Raw genomic sequence first — 22,904 nt, forward strand, 5'->3', positions numbered from 1 at the left:
AATGGTTGGAAGATTTTGAACAAAATCTTCTCTTCTGGGGGTCCCTGGCACAAATTATTTTCAGATTTAATTTAATTAATAATAATAATAATTAAATTATGGGGGTCCTTGACATGAAAAGGTTTGAGAACCACTGCTTTAATGGATGATGTCAGGGCATTCCACATTACGGTGGCCGAGTAGTAGAATGAGAATTTTTGTGCTAAATGTGGGGAGTACCAGATCGTTGTCGCTTCCTCTAGTGTTGTAGTTATGTTAAGTTAACGTCTATAACGTTTGCATTTGATTTGACTCACCGCCAGCGCTATCTGTTGCAGCTGTGTTGCGCTGGAGAACTCCTGCATGCAGGACAAGATGGCTTTGACTCCGCCCTCCGTGGCGAAGGACACCCGCCACTCGTGTTTGACCATGAGCTGGTACGTGAGCCGCAGGGTGCAGGTCACGACCTCTTGACACTGACCGCTGAGCAGCTCCATCAACAGCTTCAATAGCTTGTCTCTGTTATTGGGACAGACAGGAGGAGAGGAGAGGAGAGGAGAGGAGAGGAGAGGAGAGGAGAGGAGAGGAGAGGAGAGGAGAGGAGAGGAAGGTAAGAAGAGAGGAGAGTTGTGAGCTTGTATATCTGCTATTTTTGCTATGAATACAGGTGTGCCTTTAGATTTTGACAACAATGGTGTGGCCAGCTGCGAGTAGCCAGACGTCATCATGTTTCTATCTGCACTGTGTTGTTGTGGTAGGATGGATTGTGCCAAGCTTTCTTTGGTGGACAGGACTTTGTTTTTACTTCCTGTATCACAACACACCTCTCTGGCCACCACACACCCTGGCCTCCTCTCTCAGTCAACTGGTTGAAGTGATAGTCACGCCAAGTGGGTATAGTAGTGACACCTCGGGAACTACAACAGAACGTCACCATCTTCGTTATCTTTGATTCATTTGTCATGTTGTGGCTAAATAGGATTTACAACTGTTACTTTGCAGGATTCAAATTCAAAGATAGCAAAAGTAGCAGATCGACAAGCTCAAAACGAGCTTGTGGATCTGGTACTTTTCATGTTTTTGTGTGACACTGTAGTATGATCAAGTACGGCATTCATTTACGGAAAAACACAACAAACAAAAAAACACAAAAAGTTAGAATACGGAGATAAGAGGTTTCTGCCCAACAGCGACGATATCAAACTGGGGGGTCCTTGAAATTAAAGCGGTTTTAGAATGACTGCTTTAGTGCGGTGTTGTGTCCTCCTCCTCTTACCGGATGCTCTGAGGGGAGTCGGACCGGAGTGTGCTCCTCTCCTGGCCTCCTCCTCCTCCCTCCTGCTCCAGGAGCATCAGCATGGACCGCACGGCCGCGAGCTGCAGGGAGGAGTCGTGCTGCAGGGCGGAGTCGTGCTTCTTCAGGAGGTCCATCACCTCCGCAATCTTCTCCAGGCACGTCTTCTTATTACTCTTACTCTCAGGCTGCAGCCTCACTAGGCTGAAGACTGTAGGAGAGGAGAGAAGAGGAGAGAAGAGGAGAGGAGAGGAGAGGAGAGGAGAGGAGAGGAGAGGAGAGGAGAGGAGAGGAGAGGAGAGGGGAGGGGAAGGGAAGGGAGGGGAGGGGAGGGGAGGGGAGAGGAGAGGAGAGTTGAAGAGAGCAGAGGACAGGAGAAGACATGTCAGTATTTCATACATAAACCTAATCATTCGGGTGGATATGAAATCTGTCACAAATGTACCAAAATCGTTGAAAAGTAAGGTTGGTTCCGTTTGTACTCTCTCAGAGTTACAGACCTGTAAGGGTCCATTTGGAACCCCCTTATAGGAATAGTTAAAGGGAACCGTTAAGGAATCGGACCGTTAAGAGGGGATCGTTAAGGAACTGGAACCAACCCTAGAAAGAAAAAGAGTGGTACCTTTCATCTTTTCCTCCATATCTTGGGGGTAGGTGGACTCGTCCTCGGCTGGTAGTTCACCTTCTGCGTCTGGACTGCCACAGCCAGAGTCTCCTGGGAGGACGTCTTTGTTGGCCTTCTTGGGCGCCACGTTTGAGGAGGATGACGACTCCGATGAGGAGGACGAGGTGTTGGTTGAAGAGAAGGAGGTGCCTGGTGCTCCTCCCGTCCCAGAGGAGCCTTCTGCTGGGAGACACACACAAATTAAGACATTTTGTGTGACGCTGTAGTATGATCAAGTAGGGCGTTAATTTACCAAAAAAAAAAAAAAAAGATACATAAAAAAGTATTATCTAGAAACATGTTTATGAAACCAAGAGACACACTTAACCACTTTCACTGTACATCTTTTCAAAAATAGGCGATCTACAAGCTCACAACACGCCGTGAGCTTGTAGGCAGCTATTTTTGCTGATTTTGTGTGATACTGTAGTGTGACAAAGTAGGGCATTAATTTACCAAAAAAAACTAAAAAGTTGAAATTAGAAGTATTTTATTATTTAACCCATTTAAACCTGAGGCGAATTCTAAACACGCCTTCTAAATTCTGACCTAAGTTTAAGGAAAAACGTTTTATTAAAAAATGTGTATTGCTATATATATGTAGCAACAACTTAAGTGACACAGACTTCCCGAATTGAAAGGTATAACAACGTATAGGTGTTCCAGGTCTAAATGGGCTGCCCCTGAAATCTTGAACAAAACTAAAAAAAACTGTGAAAAGTGGAGATACAAGGTTTCTGCCTGAAAAAGTGTCACAGCGTGTGTGGAATCTCACCCGTCGGGTTGGGCAGCTCCAGGCCCGCGGTGTCTCCTCGGTGTTTGGCGTAGCAGTGGGAGCACAGGAGGTCAGGGAGGCAGGAGGAGGGGAGGTGCTGCCTCAGGTAGAGCAGCAGCACCCTGGCCAACTCCACTGGAACACACACGCTGATCAGACCGCTGTCGTCCAGAGAGGAGTACTGCAGGAGAGGAGAGAGAGGAGAGGGAATTATTATGAATGTGTTCATTGCTGTAATCTGCCAATCACACCAAAATGTACACTCTCAGGGGTTACAGTGAACGGTTAAACCCATTCAATCCGGGAACGCATCCGTGTCATTTTAGATTTCTTTTGGCTATTTTTTCGTTAAGGAACCGGAATCGTTAAAATCCTAAAGCAGGGGTCTTTAACTCATTCCCTGCCTAGAACGTAAAAAACGTAATTATATCCAATTACCAATTCTGCCAAGAACGTAAAAAACATGATTTTAATTAAATAATATATATATATATATATATATATACATTTTATTTTTGTAAAAAATTTTTTTACCTTAAGACCAAGGAGATATGATTTTTTGAAGATCTAGACTCCTATCCACTTCCTTGTTAACTTAAAACTTACAAATTCTGTATCTCGGCTCCTGAGTACTTTTTTTTTTTCAATTAAAAATCTCTGGCAGTGGGCAAACGCGGCCAGAAATAGTTCAGCCAGTGAGTTAACAGGGGGTCCGGGACACCTCGGCGGTCCTCAGAGATACTGCAGGGGGTGGGTGGGGGGGGGGGGAATCTCTGTGTGATAGGGACTTTATTTTTTTATGTTTACATTAACCACTTGAACTCTAGCATCCCTATTCCGGGGGGAACATTAGCCGAAAATATCCACAAGCAGACGCGTTGTGAGCTTGTAGATATTTTTTGTTGCATTCCGTTTGATTGGAGAGTACCTATTTTATTTTTTAAGAGGTTTAGTGTACAGGGAAAAAAAGAGCGGACCAAGTACAGAGCCAAAGGTCAAATTGACAAAGTATTGAGGATTTAAGTCGTTAAATATTTGAAAACACACATTTAACATGAATCCATGACCAATATGTACAGTAGTGGGGGTCCCTGCTTCATCTCTCTCTCGGCTAAGGGGTCCTTGGCCTGAAAAACTTTGAAGACCCCTGTCCTAAAGGATCCCAAACCTACCCACGACGTGTGGCAGCATGAAACAGATGGTTTCCGGTATGGAGGCGGTCCTACCTGATCCTGCAGCTTCTGCTGTATGATGCTGGTGACCTCCTGCTGCTGCTTGGGCTCCAGCTTCTTGATGAAGAACAGCAGCTCCCACCACTCTGCTCTGCTGAGGCTAGGGGCCTCTGCCTGGGGCCCTCCCTCACACAGGTAGGGCAGAGTGTACAGACCGCCGGGAGGCTTGGAGAAAAACGTCTGGCTCACTGTGTGTGCACAAACACATCACACGCACATACAACACACACAGAGAGAGGAAACCAGGTGATCACCAGTGGGGTAGACTCATACCAGAAGACAGTAGAACCTGTCACAGTAGTAGTAGAAAGTACTGTAGTTCTAGGTGAGGCCTGAAAATCCATCTATTAGGAGACCACAAGGGGAGGTAAACTCAATTTTCCCATAGAAAGGAGCTGGAGGAGACATTCACTGCCGACATTGTTTCCCTTTTCTCCTTTGTACATACTGTATAGCGTTTTTTATTTGCTGATATGTATTATTGTGTTATTGTTATTCTATTGAATACATAGGACCACAATGGAAACAAGTCCCCAGGACTTTTTTGTGTTATCATTTTAGCCTGAATGTCTGACTATACCACGTGCTTTACAATTTTTATAATTATGACTAATAAAGTATTCAATCAAAGGACAGTATGGGTTCAGAGGTCGCATTAGGCCAGTAATTGACCCTTTGTCAAGTCCCGCCCGCTGTCCGGCCCCTCTTAGCCGTAGTAAAGTGGAACATCTAGGGTGCAGTATAGTGACTGGGCATAACGTGAGTGCACTCTTTTTTAACTTGATATTTTTTACAGTACACTGGGCAAGAACTGCCACTCCAAGTGTCTATCAGAAGTACAGGAAGTACCGCCCAAGGAAGTTGCGTTGATGCTGTGCAGATCTTTTTACATGCCCCGTTGTGAAAACCGCGTCGTGACTGGTCGAAAAAGACAGCTTTCAGGGGAAGTACGTACTGTACGTATATACACAACAGAAGTCCCTTCCTATAGACACTTTGAGCTGTAGTTCTTTGCCAGGCTTTTCTCCTGGTGAGATGAGAAAAGGCTTTGGAACGAGGTGAGGAGCACAGCATGGGTTGTGTTCTAACAGTAAGCCTTACCAGTCGTGAGTTTGAGTGTCTCCGTCAGCGAGGTGGCTTTCTCCTGGGTCTCCTTCTCAGCCTGAGCAGCGTTCCCGTTTCCCAGGATCTCCACCATGTGCCAGTGGACCCAGTAGGTTCTGGACAGAGAGTTCCAGTGTACCTAAACCCAAACACACACACACAGGTTTGTATTGCTAAACTTGTGAGGACATCAACATTTTAAGAAAGTGATTATATGAATGACATTTTTAAATAGAATTTGCCATTTTTAACAAATAAGCCTAAAGCTGAAAAATAGCAGCCCACAACATGTATTGTAGATCGGCAATCGGTGCACGCAACCAAGTATGAATCAGGCATAACTCCCCTAAAACTAACCCATAAATACCTCATCCTAATCATTAACCCCAAACTGAATCCTTTTCTAATTGTAAGTCTAACTCCAACTCTAAAAATCTTTTTTCAACTACAAAAACAGTCACATGATGTATCCCCGCTGGCCTGGGCTACAATCTCATCAGCTATCTACCTCCTGTGACTTCTATCCATCTTCAAAATGTTGTCGATGTCGGGCATGAACCTCATGTCATCCACATGTCATCTTTTTATGTTTTTTGTAAAGAAATGAAAAGTCCTATTGTTAGGGAATTTCGATAACATGCAGTGATATGCAAGATTACAGACTAGGAGACGGCTGTGACGGTTATGACATTTTACTTGACGATTAATTGTCACTCAAATAATGGCAATTAACTATTTAATTGCGTTTCTGTCAATGAACATTAGAACATTATGAATTTATAACTAAATTTCTGTTCTGCCCTTTAGGCGTCATAAACGAAAGTTGCACAGGGCTGATATGACAAAGAACATACATTCTTTTATAACTTTATACTTGGAAAAAAACATTCATAATGGAAATGGCCGATCTACAAGCTCAAAATGTGCTGCATCACAAAAAAAAATTTGCTTGTAGATCTGCTATTTCAACTATTTTAGAAAATATAATAGTTATAATTACGATCATGACGATTATGCAAAAAATATTTGCGAATATCTCAAATAATTGCGATTAGGCAATTGTGTAATGACCGTGACAGGCCTACTAGGAGATTGCTTCATCACTGTCTGATTGAACTGCTTTAAGAATGATGAAACATGATGACACCTGAAGGGTGACACTGACCAGTTCCTGGACACGTGTGTACTGGTCACTAAAGGTCTCTGATTTAAATAACGATGGGAAGGAGACAGGGCATACTAGGACATCAACATGGATGCTGATGCTGGATGCACATATGACAAATGACAGATATACCTGTACAGGCGGCGAGCCATTGTTGCTGTACCACCGATATATTATTCATAATAATACCTGTACAGGTGGTGAGCCATCGTTACTGTGCCACTAATATAATAATAATAATAATAATACCTGTACAGGTGGCGAGCCATCGTTACTGTATCTGAAGTCGCCCACGTCTCCGGCGCTGACCTCCTCGTAGTCTTCCAGCATGCGGACCATCATGCCGCTCTTCAGGTGGTCCTGGACGTACTCCACGTATGCCGAGCGGCTCGCAAAGTCCGTGCGGGTCTTGAACCCGTTGCCGCCGGCTGTGGTCACCGGCTTCTTCTTGGCCTGGGAGGCGGCGCCGGAAACGGAGGCAGAGGCAGAGGAGGAGGAGCCGGAGGCGCCGACGGGCGGCGCGCCCACGTTGATGGACGACATGGAGGGAGAGGCGGAGGAGAAGCGGAGCTGGAAGATGGAGCGCGACCTGGCGGGATGCGTCTGACACTGGTCCTCCCCTCGCTCCTCTGATGACAACACGCCCCCTCCTGTGCCTGCAGGACAGGGAGGGTTGCGACAAGTTACTTAACCACTTAAACCCTATATGGTTGAATGACCGGAGTCCCTCAGGGCTCTATACTAGTGTATTTTCTGTTTTCCCATTATTTTGTGGGGAAAGCTTTTGCTGATAATAACCGATCAACAAGCTCACAACGCGTCGCAGATTAATCAAAACAGTTAATCGATAAGAATAGTGGCCCTACCTTGCCTTTACACCTTATGCCTAAACCTTTTAGGCATTTTTTACTGTTTTAAGAAACTAGTTCAAATAGCCGATCTACAAGCTCACAACGTGTCGATGTAAATCGGCTATTTGAACTATTTTATAATGTTTTACAAGATAGTAAAAAATTACAAATAAGTTTAGGCATAAGGGGTAAAGACAGCATGCAAGATAAGTGGCAAGATGGCTGCAGGCAGCACCTACCTGCAGGGCTGGCAGAGGGGTGGGCAAACAAGCGGTTGCGGTCCCAGCCCATGACCCGCACCAGCTCTGAGATGAGGTTGGCCATGGCCATGGTGAAGTCAAACTCCCTCTGGAGACGCAGCTGCTCCGAGGAGGGAGGCGACGTGGAAGAGGAGGAGGAGGGGAGGGAGGAAGGGGAGGGGCCTTTGTCCTGTCGCTCAGAGCTGGAGAGCTTGTCCATCAGCGACGTCACGCACAGGTAACGCTTTACCAGGGAAAACAACAGCTTCCCTGGAATCTGAGACAGTAGAACACATTTACATGACATCAGTTTTACTTAGAGATGTCCTAATACTGGAATCATCAGACCTGGACTGGATCCACGGGTCCGGATCTTCAATTATTGGAGATATCTCGCTAATATTAGGAGTTGCAGTACATCATGGCAAGGTAACTAAACAACCCCAAACCTCTACCAAAGTGTCAATGTGCTTTAAATAACTGGATGGTGCAGTTTTTCTAGTTAAATGAATGGATGTTACAGTGTTTATCCAGTCAAATGAATGGATGTTACAGTGTTTATCCAGTTAAATGAATGGATGTTACATTTATTATCCAGTCAAATGAATGAATGTTACAGTGTTTTTCCAGTCAAATGAATGGATGTTACAGTGTTTATCCAGTCAGATGAATGGATGTTAGTGTTTTTCCAGTGAAATGAATGGATGTTGCTTGCAGTGGTGTTTACCTGTGGGAGGTGGATGCCTTCAAAGGAAATCCCATGCTCCTCTGAGGATGTGGTTTCAGCAAACAGCTCCAGCAGAGTGTAGCGGTTGTCAAAGTCCATGTGCTGCTCTATGCCGTCCTGCTGGCTCAGAGACAGAAGCACGTAGGCTCGACTCCCTGGGAGAGAGAAGGAGAGAATGTTCAGGAGGTCCAATTCTATCTGCTGTTAATGTTACAGTAAATGTGGAAAATCAGTAAGATCGAGAAAGGAGCGAGCGTTTTTCAGCTTGCTCGGCGCGATACGGAGCGAACGGGAGGCTTTAATGTTTTAAAAGGCCTTAAATTGTCACTTAAGAAATGTGCGGACATGTTGGTTTGTTGACTGTTGAGTGAGAACATTTTGCAAATTAAGCAAATCATCTGGGGGACCCCCCAAAATAATGTGGGGACTCCCTGGGGGTCCCGACCCACAGTTTGAGAACCACTGAAATAGGGTAACAGACTCATTGCCTTTTACTATTGTGCGTAGTCATGATGACGCAGATGGTATCATGCTTACTATCATGTGTAGTCACCCCCAAAAACCCACTCTGAGCCAGGAGGGCCATGAGCCTCAATAACAATTGTCCTCCTGTCTTTAACCCCAACAGAGATGTTACTGTTCATACTTGATGCTTTTGTAACGTCCTAGGGCTGGGCAATTAACCCAAAATATATCAAAACTGATATTTAGGAAAAATAAAATAACCTAACCTACTTGTAACCGAATAATCGAGAAGCACGTTTTTTTTTAAATTATATATATTGTTGCTGTCGGATCGAAACCTCATATCTCTAACTATGTGTTATTCTAAATTAATGCCCTGCTTGATCATACTACAACGTCACACAAAAGTATCAAAAGTAGCAGATCTAAAAGATCGAAACACGGTGCGGAGCGACACGTTTCTGCTACTTTTGCTATTTTTGAATTTGAATCCTGAAAAGTAACAGTTTTGGACAGGTTTCCACCCAACATAGACGATATATATATATATTTATTTATCTTTCTTATATCAACAAATCAACTAAATCGATTGGTCTGATTAAACGGTCAATCTTCAAGCTCACGGCACAGTCACAGCACAGTCACAGCACATAAGCTTTCCCGGTCTTAATGGCTTAAATGTGTGTAACAAGCATACACATGTCGTCTTATGTCATCCATTCATACAGATGCTTCCTCCCTCACACAATCACATGGCTGCTGCTAGGTAACCCAAAGGGAAAACAACGAGGATGGTGACGTGTCTTCTCAGCAAAAGGGAAAAGATGAGTCCTCTCACACACAGACAGACGTAGCCCAGACAAGAACACAATCATTACCCCTGTTGGGTCTACAGAGGTCAGATGTTTTTGATGACGTAAACTTTAAGCCTTGATTCTGTTGAAGGTCCCAAAAAACTAGCTCTGTCTGTACCTAAGGTTTGTTGCCATTTCAATCCGCTGCGGCCAGGGACTGAAATGACCTACGGAAAACATGAACATTTCAACCTAATTTTTACCCCTTTTTCTCCCCAATTTAGTCGTAATGCCAATTGATTAGTGTGTTGTCACTACTGCTGAGCCACCACTGGGAGGACCACAGGGAGGACCAAGGTGCACACCACCAACGACGAGATTCTCGTCATGTGGTGTTTTCAGTAGTTTGGTTGAAGAAATCAACACTGTTCCTGTGGTGTGTTCTAGGTTTTTCGGAGGGCATAGGATATGCTCAACATGCGCGTGGTCGTGGTTACCCTCGCACGCGGTCAATGGATGAAATGGTTAGCAGAGGACTACGCTTTCTTTCAAACTTTTCTGCACGTCATACTACGTATATAGTGTAACACGGTAGAACACACCATTGATGTACCCGTCAAATTTTTCATCAAACAAAGTCAATGATCTGCATGTGTTTCCTGGCATGCCTCGTCATCTCCATGACATCATCCACCCAAACATTGTACAGCAGTGTTTCCCAAACAATGGGTCAGGATCCCAAGTCATACAACCATTTTTATGGTAAACATCCCTTGTTTTAAGTTTGCCATATATATTTTAATTCTTATTTTAAAAGATTTAGAAAAATGTTTAAAGAAATTGGAACGTTTTCCAAAGAAATTTCAGAAATTAGCAAAAGAATAGAAGAAAAATATTCCATATTTTCCCAAATTTCCAAAAGTAGCAGATCTACAAGCTCACAATGCGCCGCTAGGTGATGCATTATGAGCCTGTAGATCTGCCATTTTCACTATGTCTGGAGCTCAAACGTTTGGGAATCACTGTTCTACAGCACTCAGATCTTCAACAAACACACTTCCTGTTTGTTGTGAAAGTCAAAACAATCATACCAAACAAACACACCACTCTCCTTCTATCAAAACAACAGCAGATCAACTTCAATTTCAGTGGAGAAAAAAAAACTGAATAGACAAGGGCAATACTACCCAGTCTGCCTGCTCTATTTCTGCGTCACACAAAAAGCATTTAAAGTAGCAGATCTGCAAACTCGAAACGCGGCGCTTAGTGACACATTTTGAGCTAGTCTACGTGCTGTTTTTTGGTATTTTTGAATTTGAATCATGAAAAGTAACAGTTTTGGAGATATACGTTTTCCACCCGACAAGAGACGTTATGACGTGCAATTACATTCGAATTTGATTGTGGTCACACTAAAGTGCAATAGTTCAACAATGGGACATTTAATCAGCCCTCTTCTGTTGGCTGCATTCCAGCATTCAGCTACCTGGAAGCAGGTTGTGAGAATGCTTATGTCAAAACAAGCAGTAAGCTCTGCTATCGTTATCAGTGGTGGAAACACACACACCTGACTAACATGATCCAACCCTGGTTGTTACGAACGTGTTTAATCCATTAGGACCGGGAACGCATCTGTGTCATTTATTTTTATTTCTTTGGGCCATTCAAAAAATAGCAGATATACAAGCTCATAGTGCCGTGCTATGAACTTGTAGATCTGCTATTTTTATTTTTATCGTGAAAATTAGTTTTCTTCAATTTTTTTTAAAGCTAACATTTGAGCAAAGAGTTGAGTTTTATTGATCAATAAAAATGCAATAAAAAAAAAAAAAAAACTTTAGTAGACAATTGTAGAATCCCAGGCCAGAAGCAAAGATTTTAGTTAAAAATGTTTGCTTTAAAGGTATAGTAGGCAACATTAAGCCTAAATTTGAAAAATACCTCTATATATATATTTAGCATTTTTTCCCCTCTATCAGCCACTATATAATGATGCTGGGGTGTTTTCCTGCATTGAAAAACACTCCTCTTTCTGAAATCCGTATTTTCCCTACTATTTAGGTTACACATCCGGGTATCCGGTACGTAAATTCACGCACACATGTGCGCATCCGTGCGCGTCCGTGCCCCGTGTGAACTTTTTACTTTCGGTTTGAAAACGCTCTCAAACTTCGTTTTGGAGGCACATAATTTACTTTTCAGATAGCGTTTGGATAGAATTTAGCTGTTTAACTTCATATATGTGGTCAATTTGTCATGAAAGAGCCTATTTAAAAATAAAAATTCTGAGAACCGGCAGGGGTGAGCAGTTCCTTGAATTGTATCCGAGTAAAGCAACCCATATTCGGCATGGCCCGTTTAGAAGCCTACTTAACTCTATGGAAGTCCTCCCTGCGACACCCCCTGGTGGTCGGGGAAAAGAACTGCAGGAGTTTTTTGCTTTGTTTATCTCTGAATCGCCTACAATCCCTTTAAAAAAACATATATTCAAAGATTTGCAAAAAAGTTCCCCCAAAAATAGCAGATATACAAGCTCATAGCGCGGCATCGAGTGCTGCACTATGAGCTTGTATATCTGCTATTTTTGAATAGCCAAAGAAATCTAAAATGATAGATACGTTCGCGGATTGAATGGGTTAACCACCACGCCACTATTACATTCCTCTGTATGGCCTGGGTGAATGAAGTACTGCTCTCCGTGTCTAAACAACACACAACAAATATGTAGTTGCTGTCAGGCAGAAACCTTGTATCTCCATATTTCAACTTTGTTTCTTTTCCCCGTTAATTAATGCCATTCCTCGCATGACAGTGTCGCCCAAAATTAGCTAACAGCCAGTGTTGGCCTCGTTGCCCTTTTCAAAAGTAGTATTATGTTACTTATTACTCCCCGACTAAAGTAGCTTGTTAGTTACCAAAGTAATTTTTCCATTAATTTGGTTAATCCATTAAGACTGGGAACGCATATGTGTCATTTTAAGATGTCTTTGGCTATTCAAAAATAGCAGATATACAAGCTCATAGCGCGGCATCGAGTGCTGCACTATGAGCTTGTAGATCTGCTATTTTTGGGGGAACTTCTGTGCAAATCTTTGAATATATATGTTTTTTAAAGCAAACATTTTTAACTAAAACTAAAAAGTTTTTTTTTATTATTGAATTTTTATTGATTTTCCACATGGAATCAAGTATGCATTTCAAGCAGTACATCAACGCCATTGAACTTAGCATCCCCCACCCTTCTCTAAATCCTAACAGTTGTTTTTCTTTAAACTTATGTTGCTATAATATCAGTGGTTCTCAAACTTTTTCATGTCAACGACCACCCAAAATAATATGCATTTGTCCGCAGACCCCTCCCATCTTAAAATATTTTGTTCCAGGGACCCCTAGAAGCAAAGATTTTAGTTAAAAATGTATATATATATATATATATTCAAGATTACGACGATATGTCTAATCAGGTCACTGTTACATTCCTCTGCATGACTGGATGAAGGAAGTATACACCAAATATATACAGCATACTGTACACATGGAATAAAGCAAAATAAAACCTCATGACTGAAAATGTAATGATGTTTAGGCATTATCATTCTAAATCTAAACCCATTTTGCTGCTGTTCTACATACAGCCAACGAGTTGAAGAAATCACACTAGATTGAGGCTTTGACTTTTATGAAATTTCTGAGACCATTCATGTTCATGGAAGATGCTTCTGAACATGTATTCTATTGCTAGTTTGACCATTTCAAATACTCTTTAATCTTAAAATAACGAATAGGCAAAATTATCCGATCTGCTATTTTCGGTGCGTGACATGCTTTCAAAGAAGACATGCTGACTTGTATGGAAACCAAATGACTGCTATCAGTCGTGGCGACTCGACTTTAATCCATGTGTGTACACACACACACACACACACACACACACACACACACACACACCTTCAAACAAGCTTTAAACTGACATGGAGGGAGGGAAGCGGTAGAACCAGAATAGATGCCACAGATAAGAAGTTTATTTTTAAACTAGAAAGAGTAGAGCGAAGAACGCTGTGGGAATTATGTGAGATATGTTAGATATGTTTTCATTCCAGAATGTTAAGATAAAGGGAGATGTTGCTTTATGTCAAACTGATGCACTTATAGGTCCAACATCTTCTGCTGGCTTAATGCACTGTCTGCACCACATACATTTATTTATAAGGATTAAATAAATCATGAATCATCATCCATCCACTCACGCAAGAGACAGAAACTCTCCTTTTAGCATGAAGTTATTGTTATGTTACCACAGCGTTGTTATAACTCCAGTCTATCTGTCTAATCAGGGACTAGCTTAGACATGAGAGCTATGTGGTCTCTGTGCCGGTGTGCGTTTGCGTGTGCACGTGCATGCGTGTGTGAGCTAGAGAGATCCCATAGCCTGCGGGGCTGAAACCCTGACGGCAGATCCATTGGCTGTCAATTGCCAATCATCAAAAGGTCGCGGGAATCTGCCTGCGTTGCCATCAATCTCAGGACGTGTGATTGTCGGACTGGGTATCCCAGTCAAAAACGAAAGTTGGTCAAGTAGAAAACTAAGCAGCAGTGTGTCGTGTCCATTAGGCGAGTCATGCAGCAGCGTCTCACAGATAGAAGAAGCAGGTTGAGGAGGAAGGGTGCACTGCACCATGAATGCTACAAACCCATTCTAGCCCCCAGTGCACTGCAACAACCCCCTTCTACACAGAGTAACCATCCCACACAAGGTTAAGCTCTGCAGCAAGAAACTCTGGCCATCAGGACATCACTGTGCACAGTATGTGTGGAGACGACATTAGTGTTTCATACTCCATAGTTGTGTTTTTCCTCCACTTAAAACCTCCACGTTTATCTTGAGAGAGTTATGTGTAGGAATACAGCATTGAAACAAATAGAAGTACATTAATCTCACAGTCTCACCCCCCTCTGTGTTCAAAGAGATGTTAACAACTTAAGCCCTATATATACAGTATATAATTCATCATATGTTGTATATCAAAAATAACCTCAACTAAAAGTGCACAGGTTGATAGGTTGTGCGCTTGTGTGTGCCAATAGGGAGGCCGGAAGACGTTAACCACTTGAGCATCCGAAAGCTTTTCCCTTACGTGGTTAAAAGCCTGGATTACATGGACAGAGCAGCAAACGGTCTCAGACGCTCATATCTCTGCGGGCCGTAGGGAAATAACTCTTATCTTACATTGATACGAGTTTACACATGAACCCAGTGAGCAGTGTTGCCATGTCCACTTATTGTAAGCTACTTTGGGCTTGTTTCTCTGTAAAGTCGCTTCTAAATATTGGTAGTTGCGGGTTGCGTTTTTTTTGTGCTTCTTTGTAACGTTTAGTTGCTTCTTTGGGCTTGCTTAAAAAAGAAATATATAATCTTTAAACCACGTGGTTCTCAAATATTTTCAACCAACCCCCCCATCTGAAAATGTTTTGTGCCATGGAGCCACATTTTATTTCAAGATTTTTTGAAAATAGCAGATCTACAAGCACACACGTCTGCTATTTTCAAATAGCCGATGTATACAGTATATAGGTTTAAAGTGCTCATGTAGCCTAGTTGCTTCTTTTGAGCTTCTTTTGCTAGACCTGGTTGCTTGTTTCTTTTACAAAATCTGGCAACGCTGACAGTGAGTCACTGTGTCCTCTCTCCAGCTCTGAGAGAAGACACTTATTACAGTACACTTCCTGTTTATACTTCCTGAGTTGGAATTGTTTGGGAACATTTGCATTTCACTCGTTTTATAGCTGTTGTACGTTACAAGGAATGGTTTAGAACTTTTGGTTGAGATCCTGCCATCTACAGCAGGGGTTCCCAAACTTTTAAGCTCGAGACCCCAAAAAAGAGAAATTTGATGTCTACCTGGGACACAAACTAGTGAAAATAGCAAATCTACAAGCTCACAATGCATCGTGTTGGAATTTCTTAGTGGAATTTCGTAAGATGTTTTAAAAACATCTCTTGAAAAATGTTTGAAATATCTTTTTAATTCTTGAAAACTGCAACAAGGAGTCATGGGATGTCAACATGTAAAACGTATCATGTGACGCAGGTCTGGGCGATATGACTTCAAATCAATATCACGATTATTTTAAACCTTTGCCTCAATTACAATTAAGCAGTTACTAGAAAAAAGATTTTCCACTATTTTTGTACGCCATCATTTTAGCCTACTGTCCAACGAAGTATAATACAAGGTTAATCAGACTAATCAATTTAGAAGCTGTGGAAATTCTTCAGGTCATAGGAGTTACTAGTCGATGTGCGTACACCACAGCTAAGTTTCCTTTGATACTTGCACGTTTTCACATGAAGTCATGCCGGTGTTTGTGTGATGTAATAACGTAACCAACTGGTGGGTGTGATGATGTCATACCTGCGTCATGCGACGCCAGTGCCCGCAGCATCTTGCCCGCGCTGCGTCTAGTCTGTCTCTCCTTGTTACAGAGCAGCTCCATCAGCAGGTCCAACGCTCCCGTCTCCTTGAACTCGCCCACCAGCGAGCCGATGGCGGCGTAGGCACTCAGCACGTGGATGGTGTGGTGGATGGAGAAGTCGTTCTTCTTGCTCATCTGCTTGCGGGCGCGCAGCACTAGGCTTTTCACGTCCCCTTTCATGTCCGACAGCTCACCCTGGGTGATCAGAGGAGTAAAAAGTACATACAGTATATCGTCTCGGTCGGGTGGAAACCTCTTATGTCTAAAACTGTCTTTTGATGCTTTTGTGTGATACTGTAGGCCTTTAATTTACGAAAAAACACAAAGGGTAAAATATGGAGATATTTACATATGTAGGTTTCTGCCCGATAACAACGATACATAACATGGGAAAATTCTCATTCTACTGCCCTGACACCATCCATTAAAGGATGTGTACCACTGGTTTCTTTCAAAATTGGACTGAAAAATCTATCAGGAGACAAGGGGAGGTAAACATACTTTTCCCCATCTCTTTTGTACATAGTGTTTGTATTTGTTGATGACATGTATTATTGTGTTAATTTTGTATGCTATGTTGATTAATTGAATACATAGGACCACAATGGGAACAAGTCCCCAGGACTTTTTTGTGTTATCCTATCCTTTTAGCTTTAATGTCTTACTGTACCATGTGCTGTTTACATTGCTGACTAAAGTATTCAATGTCAGCAGCAAAGTAAATAATGCAATTTTTTTTTCTAAATGGCATCAACATATTATCAACGAGGGGGCGCGTCTCAAGCCTGTCCTGGATAGGGAGTCCCCAGACGTAAAAACGGATGATGATAATGATGAGCTCCCACCTATGAGTGGTGAGGGTTTAAAGCTACAATCCGGGGTTTATTTAACTAAAATGTTATTTAAACAAATCTGTATGGAATAGTATGTTAATACAATATGACTAGTACATGTGCAGTGGTTGGAGGTGGTCTCCCTACTCTTCCATTGAGACATTTAGACCCTGGACATAAGACGGAAGACAATGGACATAAAACTGGATTGTAAGCTTTTGACAACTGCCATAAAATCTATGGATGTACTTTTCACTCATTAAAAAAAAAGTTAATTGTGCATCGTCAGCCACACACACTGTGTGTATGGTTCACAAAAAAAATAAAAAATCCACGTACAGCTAATATCAGATAAGTGTATGTGACAGGGCAGTCCCACCTCGTCGAAGGTGACGTTCGTCGGGAACTCCGCGCCCGACCTCCGACCTCCCTCCGCCTCCTCGTCCTCCTCCTCCTCCCTCTCCCTCCTGGCTCCTCCCTCCACCTTCCTCTTCTTCCCCAGCAGGGTGGGGCAGTTGGCGTACACGTCCTCTGTGGACATCCACATCAGGATGCTCTCCGCCTTGCTCTCCCCGGCCGTCGACGAGCTGCCCGACCCCCCGCCCCCGCCGCTGCCCCCCACGCCCCCCGAGCTCCCTCCCACCCCTCCGCCCACACCCCCCACCACCCCGCCGCTGTCGCAGGAGCCCACGCCGCCCACCCCCCCGGAGCCGGAAATGCTGGCGGGCTCTTCGTCCAGGGTGAGCAGGGTCCAGCGGACCAGGTACTCGGTGTGTCCGTCGTGGGTCCTCCTCTGTCGCAGCAGCTCCTCTGGGTAGGCCTGCAGCCGCGGGCCCAGCTGCACCAGCAGGTTCCCGTTGCGGCGCTCACCCGCCATGCCGGCTGCAGGGAGGGGGGGGGGGGGGGGGGGGGGGGAGAGAGAGCGCAGACGATAGGAGAATTATTAATAAAAACAATACGATCACCTCAGATGCTTAACCCATTCACTCCGGGAAAGCATCCGTGTCATTTTAAATTGTAGCTATAGTATACATCGTCGCTGTCGGGCGTAAATTAACGCCCTACTTGATCATACTACAGCGTCACACGAAAGCATCAAAAGTAGCAGATCTACAAGCTCGAAACACGGCGCAAAGCGACGCATTTTGACATTAAATAATTTTACCCTTTCGGACCCCCTCAAGGACCCCTGGGGGTCCCCAGACCCCACTTTGAGAACTGCCGCCCTATATACTTAGTTGATCGGAGTCCCCCAGGGCTCTATACTAGGTCTGCTCCCGTTTTCCCTCAACACCAAATCTCTTTGCAGAAAATAGCCAATCTTGTAGATCGGCTAGTGTTCGTTCGGCCCCAGAATAGAGACGCTAGGGTTCATGTGGTAAAAGCCTAAAGGGCCGTCCACACCAACAATAACTATAAAGACCATTATAAACCAGGGGTTTACTCAACAGGCGGACCGCGGCCCATGACCGGACCACGGGACAACTCTCTGTGGACCCTGGGCAAATTATAATAAAGCTAGCTTCAGCTTCAGATTGGACGCCCCCCCAAGTAATTTAGTAAAATAATTAAAAATACTTATTTAATAGAACCTGAACCCACTTATGCAACGTAAGTCATAAATAATGAAGAATTAACATAACACAGTGTCAAATTAGCTAGATTAGAGGAAAATGAAGGGGGGAAAAACTCAACATTTTGGCACGCGTGCTTTGCGCGTGGGGGACCCCTTCTAGCCTCAACCCAGATTTGCGCCGCTGCTCTGCACCCCAGTTTTATTAAGTTGGTTGGTTGGGAGAGGATCCGATTTGATAAGCTTGGCTCGATTGACCGACTTAAATAAACGGACCTTTGCCTTATTCAAAAAATTATTTGTGGACCTTCAAGATTTGTAGTTGAGTACCCCTGTATATAAACCGTTCTATCTCTACCTACTGGATGGCAGAACATAATGAAGACAGTGGTGAACGATATAGCTGGGATCTGACACTTCCTGAGCGATTTGACGAATGATATAAACACTGACAGTCAATCAAAATCCATTCAAATTTACAGGGCATCACGTTCAACACATCACTCAATATGTTTACAGAACCTGCCGTTCATCAATATGGATGCTCCCATTGTTATCATTAGAGTCATCTTCATAGGGATAATTCTAGGTTTGGAGTGGACTGAACAGCCATTAATTTGTACTCGGTCGAAGGACTTAAAATAACTGATCTACAAGCCAACAACGCACTGCAACACACTTGCGTTGTGAATCAGTTCCTATAGGCAAGTGACACCATTGTGTGATGGAGTATAAATTTAAATCAAGAAAGAACATACCACTCAAAACGCATAGTACTGTCATTGCCCAATAATGAAATTTAAGTGCCATTAACAACGCTCTCAGAAGTCACAAAAAGCACACAATTCAGTTTCATAGCATAGGACAGTGGTAAATATTTGTGAGGATTAGCAAATAAATAAATGAAGATGTGTGTTCACTACTAAAACAATTCCATCTATGTCTGGCCATAGATTGTCAGAGAAAACTTCAATCAGATGTGGAATCATTTCTTATTAAATTCCCCACCGATACTCACTGTTAGGTAAGGCATTAACTGTTGTGTCATCCTGTGTATGTATGACTTGTCTTGTGACTAATAATATTAACATGAGGATGTTGTTCACTCTTGGCCTTATGATGTTCTGACTATCTTAATATCATTGCTGTCGGGCAGAAACCTCTTATCTCCATATTTTAACTCTTTGTGTTTTCTCATAAATTAACGCCCTACTTGATCATACTACAGCGTCACATAAACGCATCAAAAGTAGCAGATCTACAAGCTCGAAACGACGCTTTTTGAGCTTATAGATCTGCTACTTTTGCTGTTTTTGAATTATAATCCTGAAAAGTAACCGTTTTGGACAGATGAGGTTTCCACCCGACAGACGATATAATATTATAGAATTAAGATGCTAAAGCGTTTAGGCCTGGTACTGTATTTGTTCTTTTGTGTACAAAACAATGGCTCTATGACAATGGCACAAGCACCCCTCTCATCAACGTGTGTAATTAATATGTTCTGATCCCCTGCTTTCTCCAGAGAACTACCAGACAACGGACCAACCTGAGTATTTCATGTACCGTACTTCTCCAGTGAGCTCGTGTAATAAACTACGATCTCAGAAATATAGTATCTCTGACTCCCGTTATTGCCTCAACTTCCTTATTGATCCAGAATTCCTTGACACAAGGCTATATATAGCGTAGCGTCGTTTTTTTATTATATGAGAAAAGTAGTGCACACACAACACATCCACTGTAGTGTCAACTTGGTGCAGGACAAACAAGAGAGCAACATAAATAAAATAAAAATTTGCACACTGCTATGCTCACACTGTTTACTGCAAGTTCAGTTCAATCTGTCTTCAACAGGGGGTCCGGGACCCCTAGGGGGCCCTTAAAGATTCCTGTCACACAATCTTTGTGTGACAGGAACTTTTTCCTTAAAAAAATAGCAGATCTACGAGATCACAACGAGCTTGTAGATCGGCTATTTTCAGCAAAGATGTTTGGTGTAGGGGGAAAAAAAGAGCAGACCAAGAAGTACAAGTTTTCCAAGTATTGAGGGTTTAAGTGGTTAACGGTCTGAAAATAATCCAACACAACACATTTGACAGTGCTGTCAAACAAGTCTACGAAGTTATCTATGAAAAAGTTTTATCTGGAACACAATTGTATACAATATGTAGTGGGGTCCCTGCTTTATCTCTCTCTCTCTCTCTCTCAGCTAATGGGTCCTTGGCCTGAAAAACATTCTAGACCCCTGTTCTAAACATTGAACTGAACTTGGAATAAACAGTCATACTAGCAAAGTACTAGCAAAGTCATACTAGAAACGTCTTCTATGCTTAACACCAGAAATGTTAAGCTGTTTACTGTACTACTAGTGTTGATGTCTTCAAATGTCTTGATGTATTGATAGGACCACAATGGAAACAAGCCCTTAGGGCTTTTTGTGTTATCCTTTTAGCGTCTTTGTATAGTCGTACCACTGTACTATTTGCAAACTGTTAAAAGTATTCAATCAATCAAAGCACTGCAGTGTGCAGACTTGATTTTTTTTCATGACCCTCACAACAGCCTCATTGGCCAGTTTAAAACAGCTGTACTGGGCTGGCCACTTATCTTGACTTCCAGTACATCAAGTCATAAAGTCCACCTCCAGTCAGGAGGACAGTCAGTGATTGCCTAGTGGTAGTGAAAACGAAAGTTTATACTGTAACGTGTACAACAAACACACATTTCCTCGTGTCCATGACAAGCAGAATGTAGCAGCATGTGATCATTATGTGTGTGTGTTGCCTGATATTACATCACCTAAACCTTTACACATTCAACTTGTAATAATGGACACATAACTGTGGACAATGACTGGACATTGGGGAAATGTGTATACGTTTTGTGAGAGCATTTTGTTGGCCCCTTCCTGTAGCTAAACATCATCATAGTGTATTAATAAGTCCCAAATAAACAGCCTTGTTGCCAGTAAAACGTCTGATTCACTGAATCAGACTTTTTACTGGCAACAAGACAAACATGGATATTTGAATGTTTATTGTGGATATTATAATACACTTTTGATGATGTTTAGATACAGGAAGGGAGAAACAAAATGCTATTTTCGACGACAAAATGACGTATTTTCAACAGGGGAAAAAAACGTCATTCTTGTCCCAACTCACGGGCTTAAATTAAGCCTACACTACAACAATAAAGCACAAGGATAAAGTTGCTCCAGTAGTGGATAAACCTAAGCAGCTTCATTTTGGCATAACTATTGTTTGTTATGACAGTTTAACTGCCAGCTAGCCAATTAGTAATTAACTGTAAACTGTCAAAATTCCCCCAAATGAAGAAACGTGACAGCTCGTTGCTAACAGCCGCAGCTAAACGGTAGCTGTTTCTATTCTCTGCAAACGAAATGGTTGGGCGAATAAAAACAGTTTTGTTAAGCAGAAAGCGTTTTGTTTGTACTTGTGGTTGTTGTTTCGGTGAGTTGTTGTGATGTGGTCACTGGCGGGCCTGCTAGCCTCACACTTTGCACGGGCAGGAAAAGCACAGCCGTAACAGGTGTTACGGTGGAATATGTGGACTTATTGACATTTGTGACTCTAGGGGTCGCTGTTTTGCAATTCTTCTAAGGATGCAAATAGAAACCAAAACAGACGTTATAAACCACCACCGCCCGGCCGGGATGTGACCTTACCGTCTACAAACCAGTAGGTTTTTCAGTAGGTGACCTGCCATTCCCTCAATTATATGTACTGTCATTGTAAATAACCACTTGTCACGCCCTATTGGTTGCGATTTTTTTGTGTGAAAATAGCAAGCCCACATAGAGGAAAATCTGTTATTTTTCACTATTTTGGGGATTTGATTTGATCCCAAAACAAAATACGGCAGTTTGAAAAAGTGGTAACAAAAAAAAAACTCAAATCCTCGTCTGATGTAAGCATTAGCAACACAGCGCCCCCTGGAGTCACACATTTTGACGGGTCACCGACATCAGTCTAACGCACGCTAGCAGCAGAGTGGAGGAAGCGGCCCAACAAACCAAAGCCTTTTTACCTGGTGTTTCACCGACCCTCCTCCTCTTGTCCTCCTGCTCTGAGTTCTCCTCCAGCCGTTGGAGTTTCCTTTTCCTCGCCGGTAGTGTGTCGTTTCCCAGCCTGGAGCTTTGTGTTGAGGGTTCTCTAGTTAATAAACTGTTGTGGATGGAAAGAATGCAGCGTGAATCTATCTGACAGCACAGTGCCGCTTGATTCGTCTTCTTCCTCAGTTTGCTTGCCGTGTGGTTTTGTGCGGTGACACACCCTCTGGTGACCCCCTACGGGCAAGGACGGAAACGTCTGTCCAGAAGAACACGTTTTTGCAACCTGTTTTTTAGGACCCTATTCTAGTGGTGTCTAGTTAAGAATTCTTCTTGTTGCCTGGTCAACTAATGGCCCATGGGGTTTATTTTTTAACCCTTTCTTACACCTATCCCCAACCCAAACAAATAAAATGGAGATAACACCATAACTCTTGAAGTAAACAAATTAACCTACAGAGACAAATGAACACATTTTTCTATATAATTTTTACCCAAGGAATTCATTAAAGTGGTTATTATTAGTAAGATTCAAGCACATCTTGACTCTATTTCAGGCCATAAACAGCAAAAAAAACTAGCTGAAGATGTTCAGATCACATCTATATTTCTCTTTGTACTAAATACTTATGGTGTATTCTTTTTTTGCCCCATGTTTTT

The 22,904-nt window shown here is 42.7% G+C and overlaps 1 protein-coding gene across 4 annotated transcripts in view; it reads right to left on the reverse strand.

Annotated features, from left to right (window-relative positions):
* The window catches only part of cul9 (cullin 9), a 60,357-nt gene extending 37,924 nt beyond the window's left edge, over positions 1-22,433 (reverse strand). For 3 of the 4 annotated variants that reach the window (XM_080449052.1, XM_080449050.1, XM_080449053.1), the window contains exons 1-12: positions 22,223-22,433; positions 16,976-17,478; positions 15,703-15,958; positions 8,031-8,185; positions 7,304-7,580; positions 6,463-6,869; positions 5,046-5,187; positions 3,939-4,132; positions 2,713-2,893; positions 1,896-2,120; positions 1,256-1,484; positions 297-498 (exon numbers count right to left, since the gene is read on the reverse strand). In XM_080449052.1, coding sequence (XP_080305178.1) covers positions 297-498; positions 1,256-1,484; positions 1,896-2,120; positions 2,713-2,893; positions 3,939-4,132; positions 5,046-5,187; positions 6,463-6,869; positions 7,304-7,580; positions 8,031-8,185; positions 15,703-15,958; positions 16,976-17,473 — 2,766 coding nt within the window. In that variant the 5' untranslated portion in view covers positions 17,474-17,478; positions 22,223-22,433. The remainder of the gene's footprint in view (positions 1-296; positions 499-1,255; positions 1,485-1,895; positions 2,121-2,712; positions 2,894-3,938; positions 4,133-5,045; positions 5,188-6,462; positions 6,870-7,303; positions 7,581-8,030; positions 8,186-15,702; positions 15,959-16,975; positions 17,479-22,222) is intronic. The other variant, XM_080449051.1, reaches the window with a different exon arrangement.
* Positions 22,434-22,904: the final 471 nt, after the last annotated feature.

Source organism: Gymnoscopelus braueri, assembly GCF_963280865.1.
Source record: "Gymnoscopelus braueri genome assembly, chromosome: 14".
NCBI lineage: Eukaryota > Metazoa > Chordata > Actinopteri > Myctophiformes > Myctophidae > Gymnoscopelus > Gymnoscopelus braueri.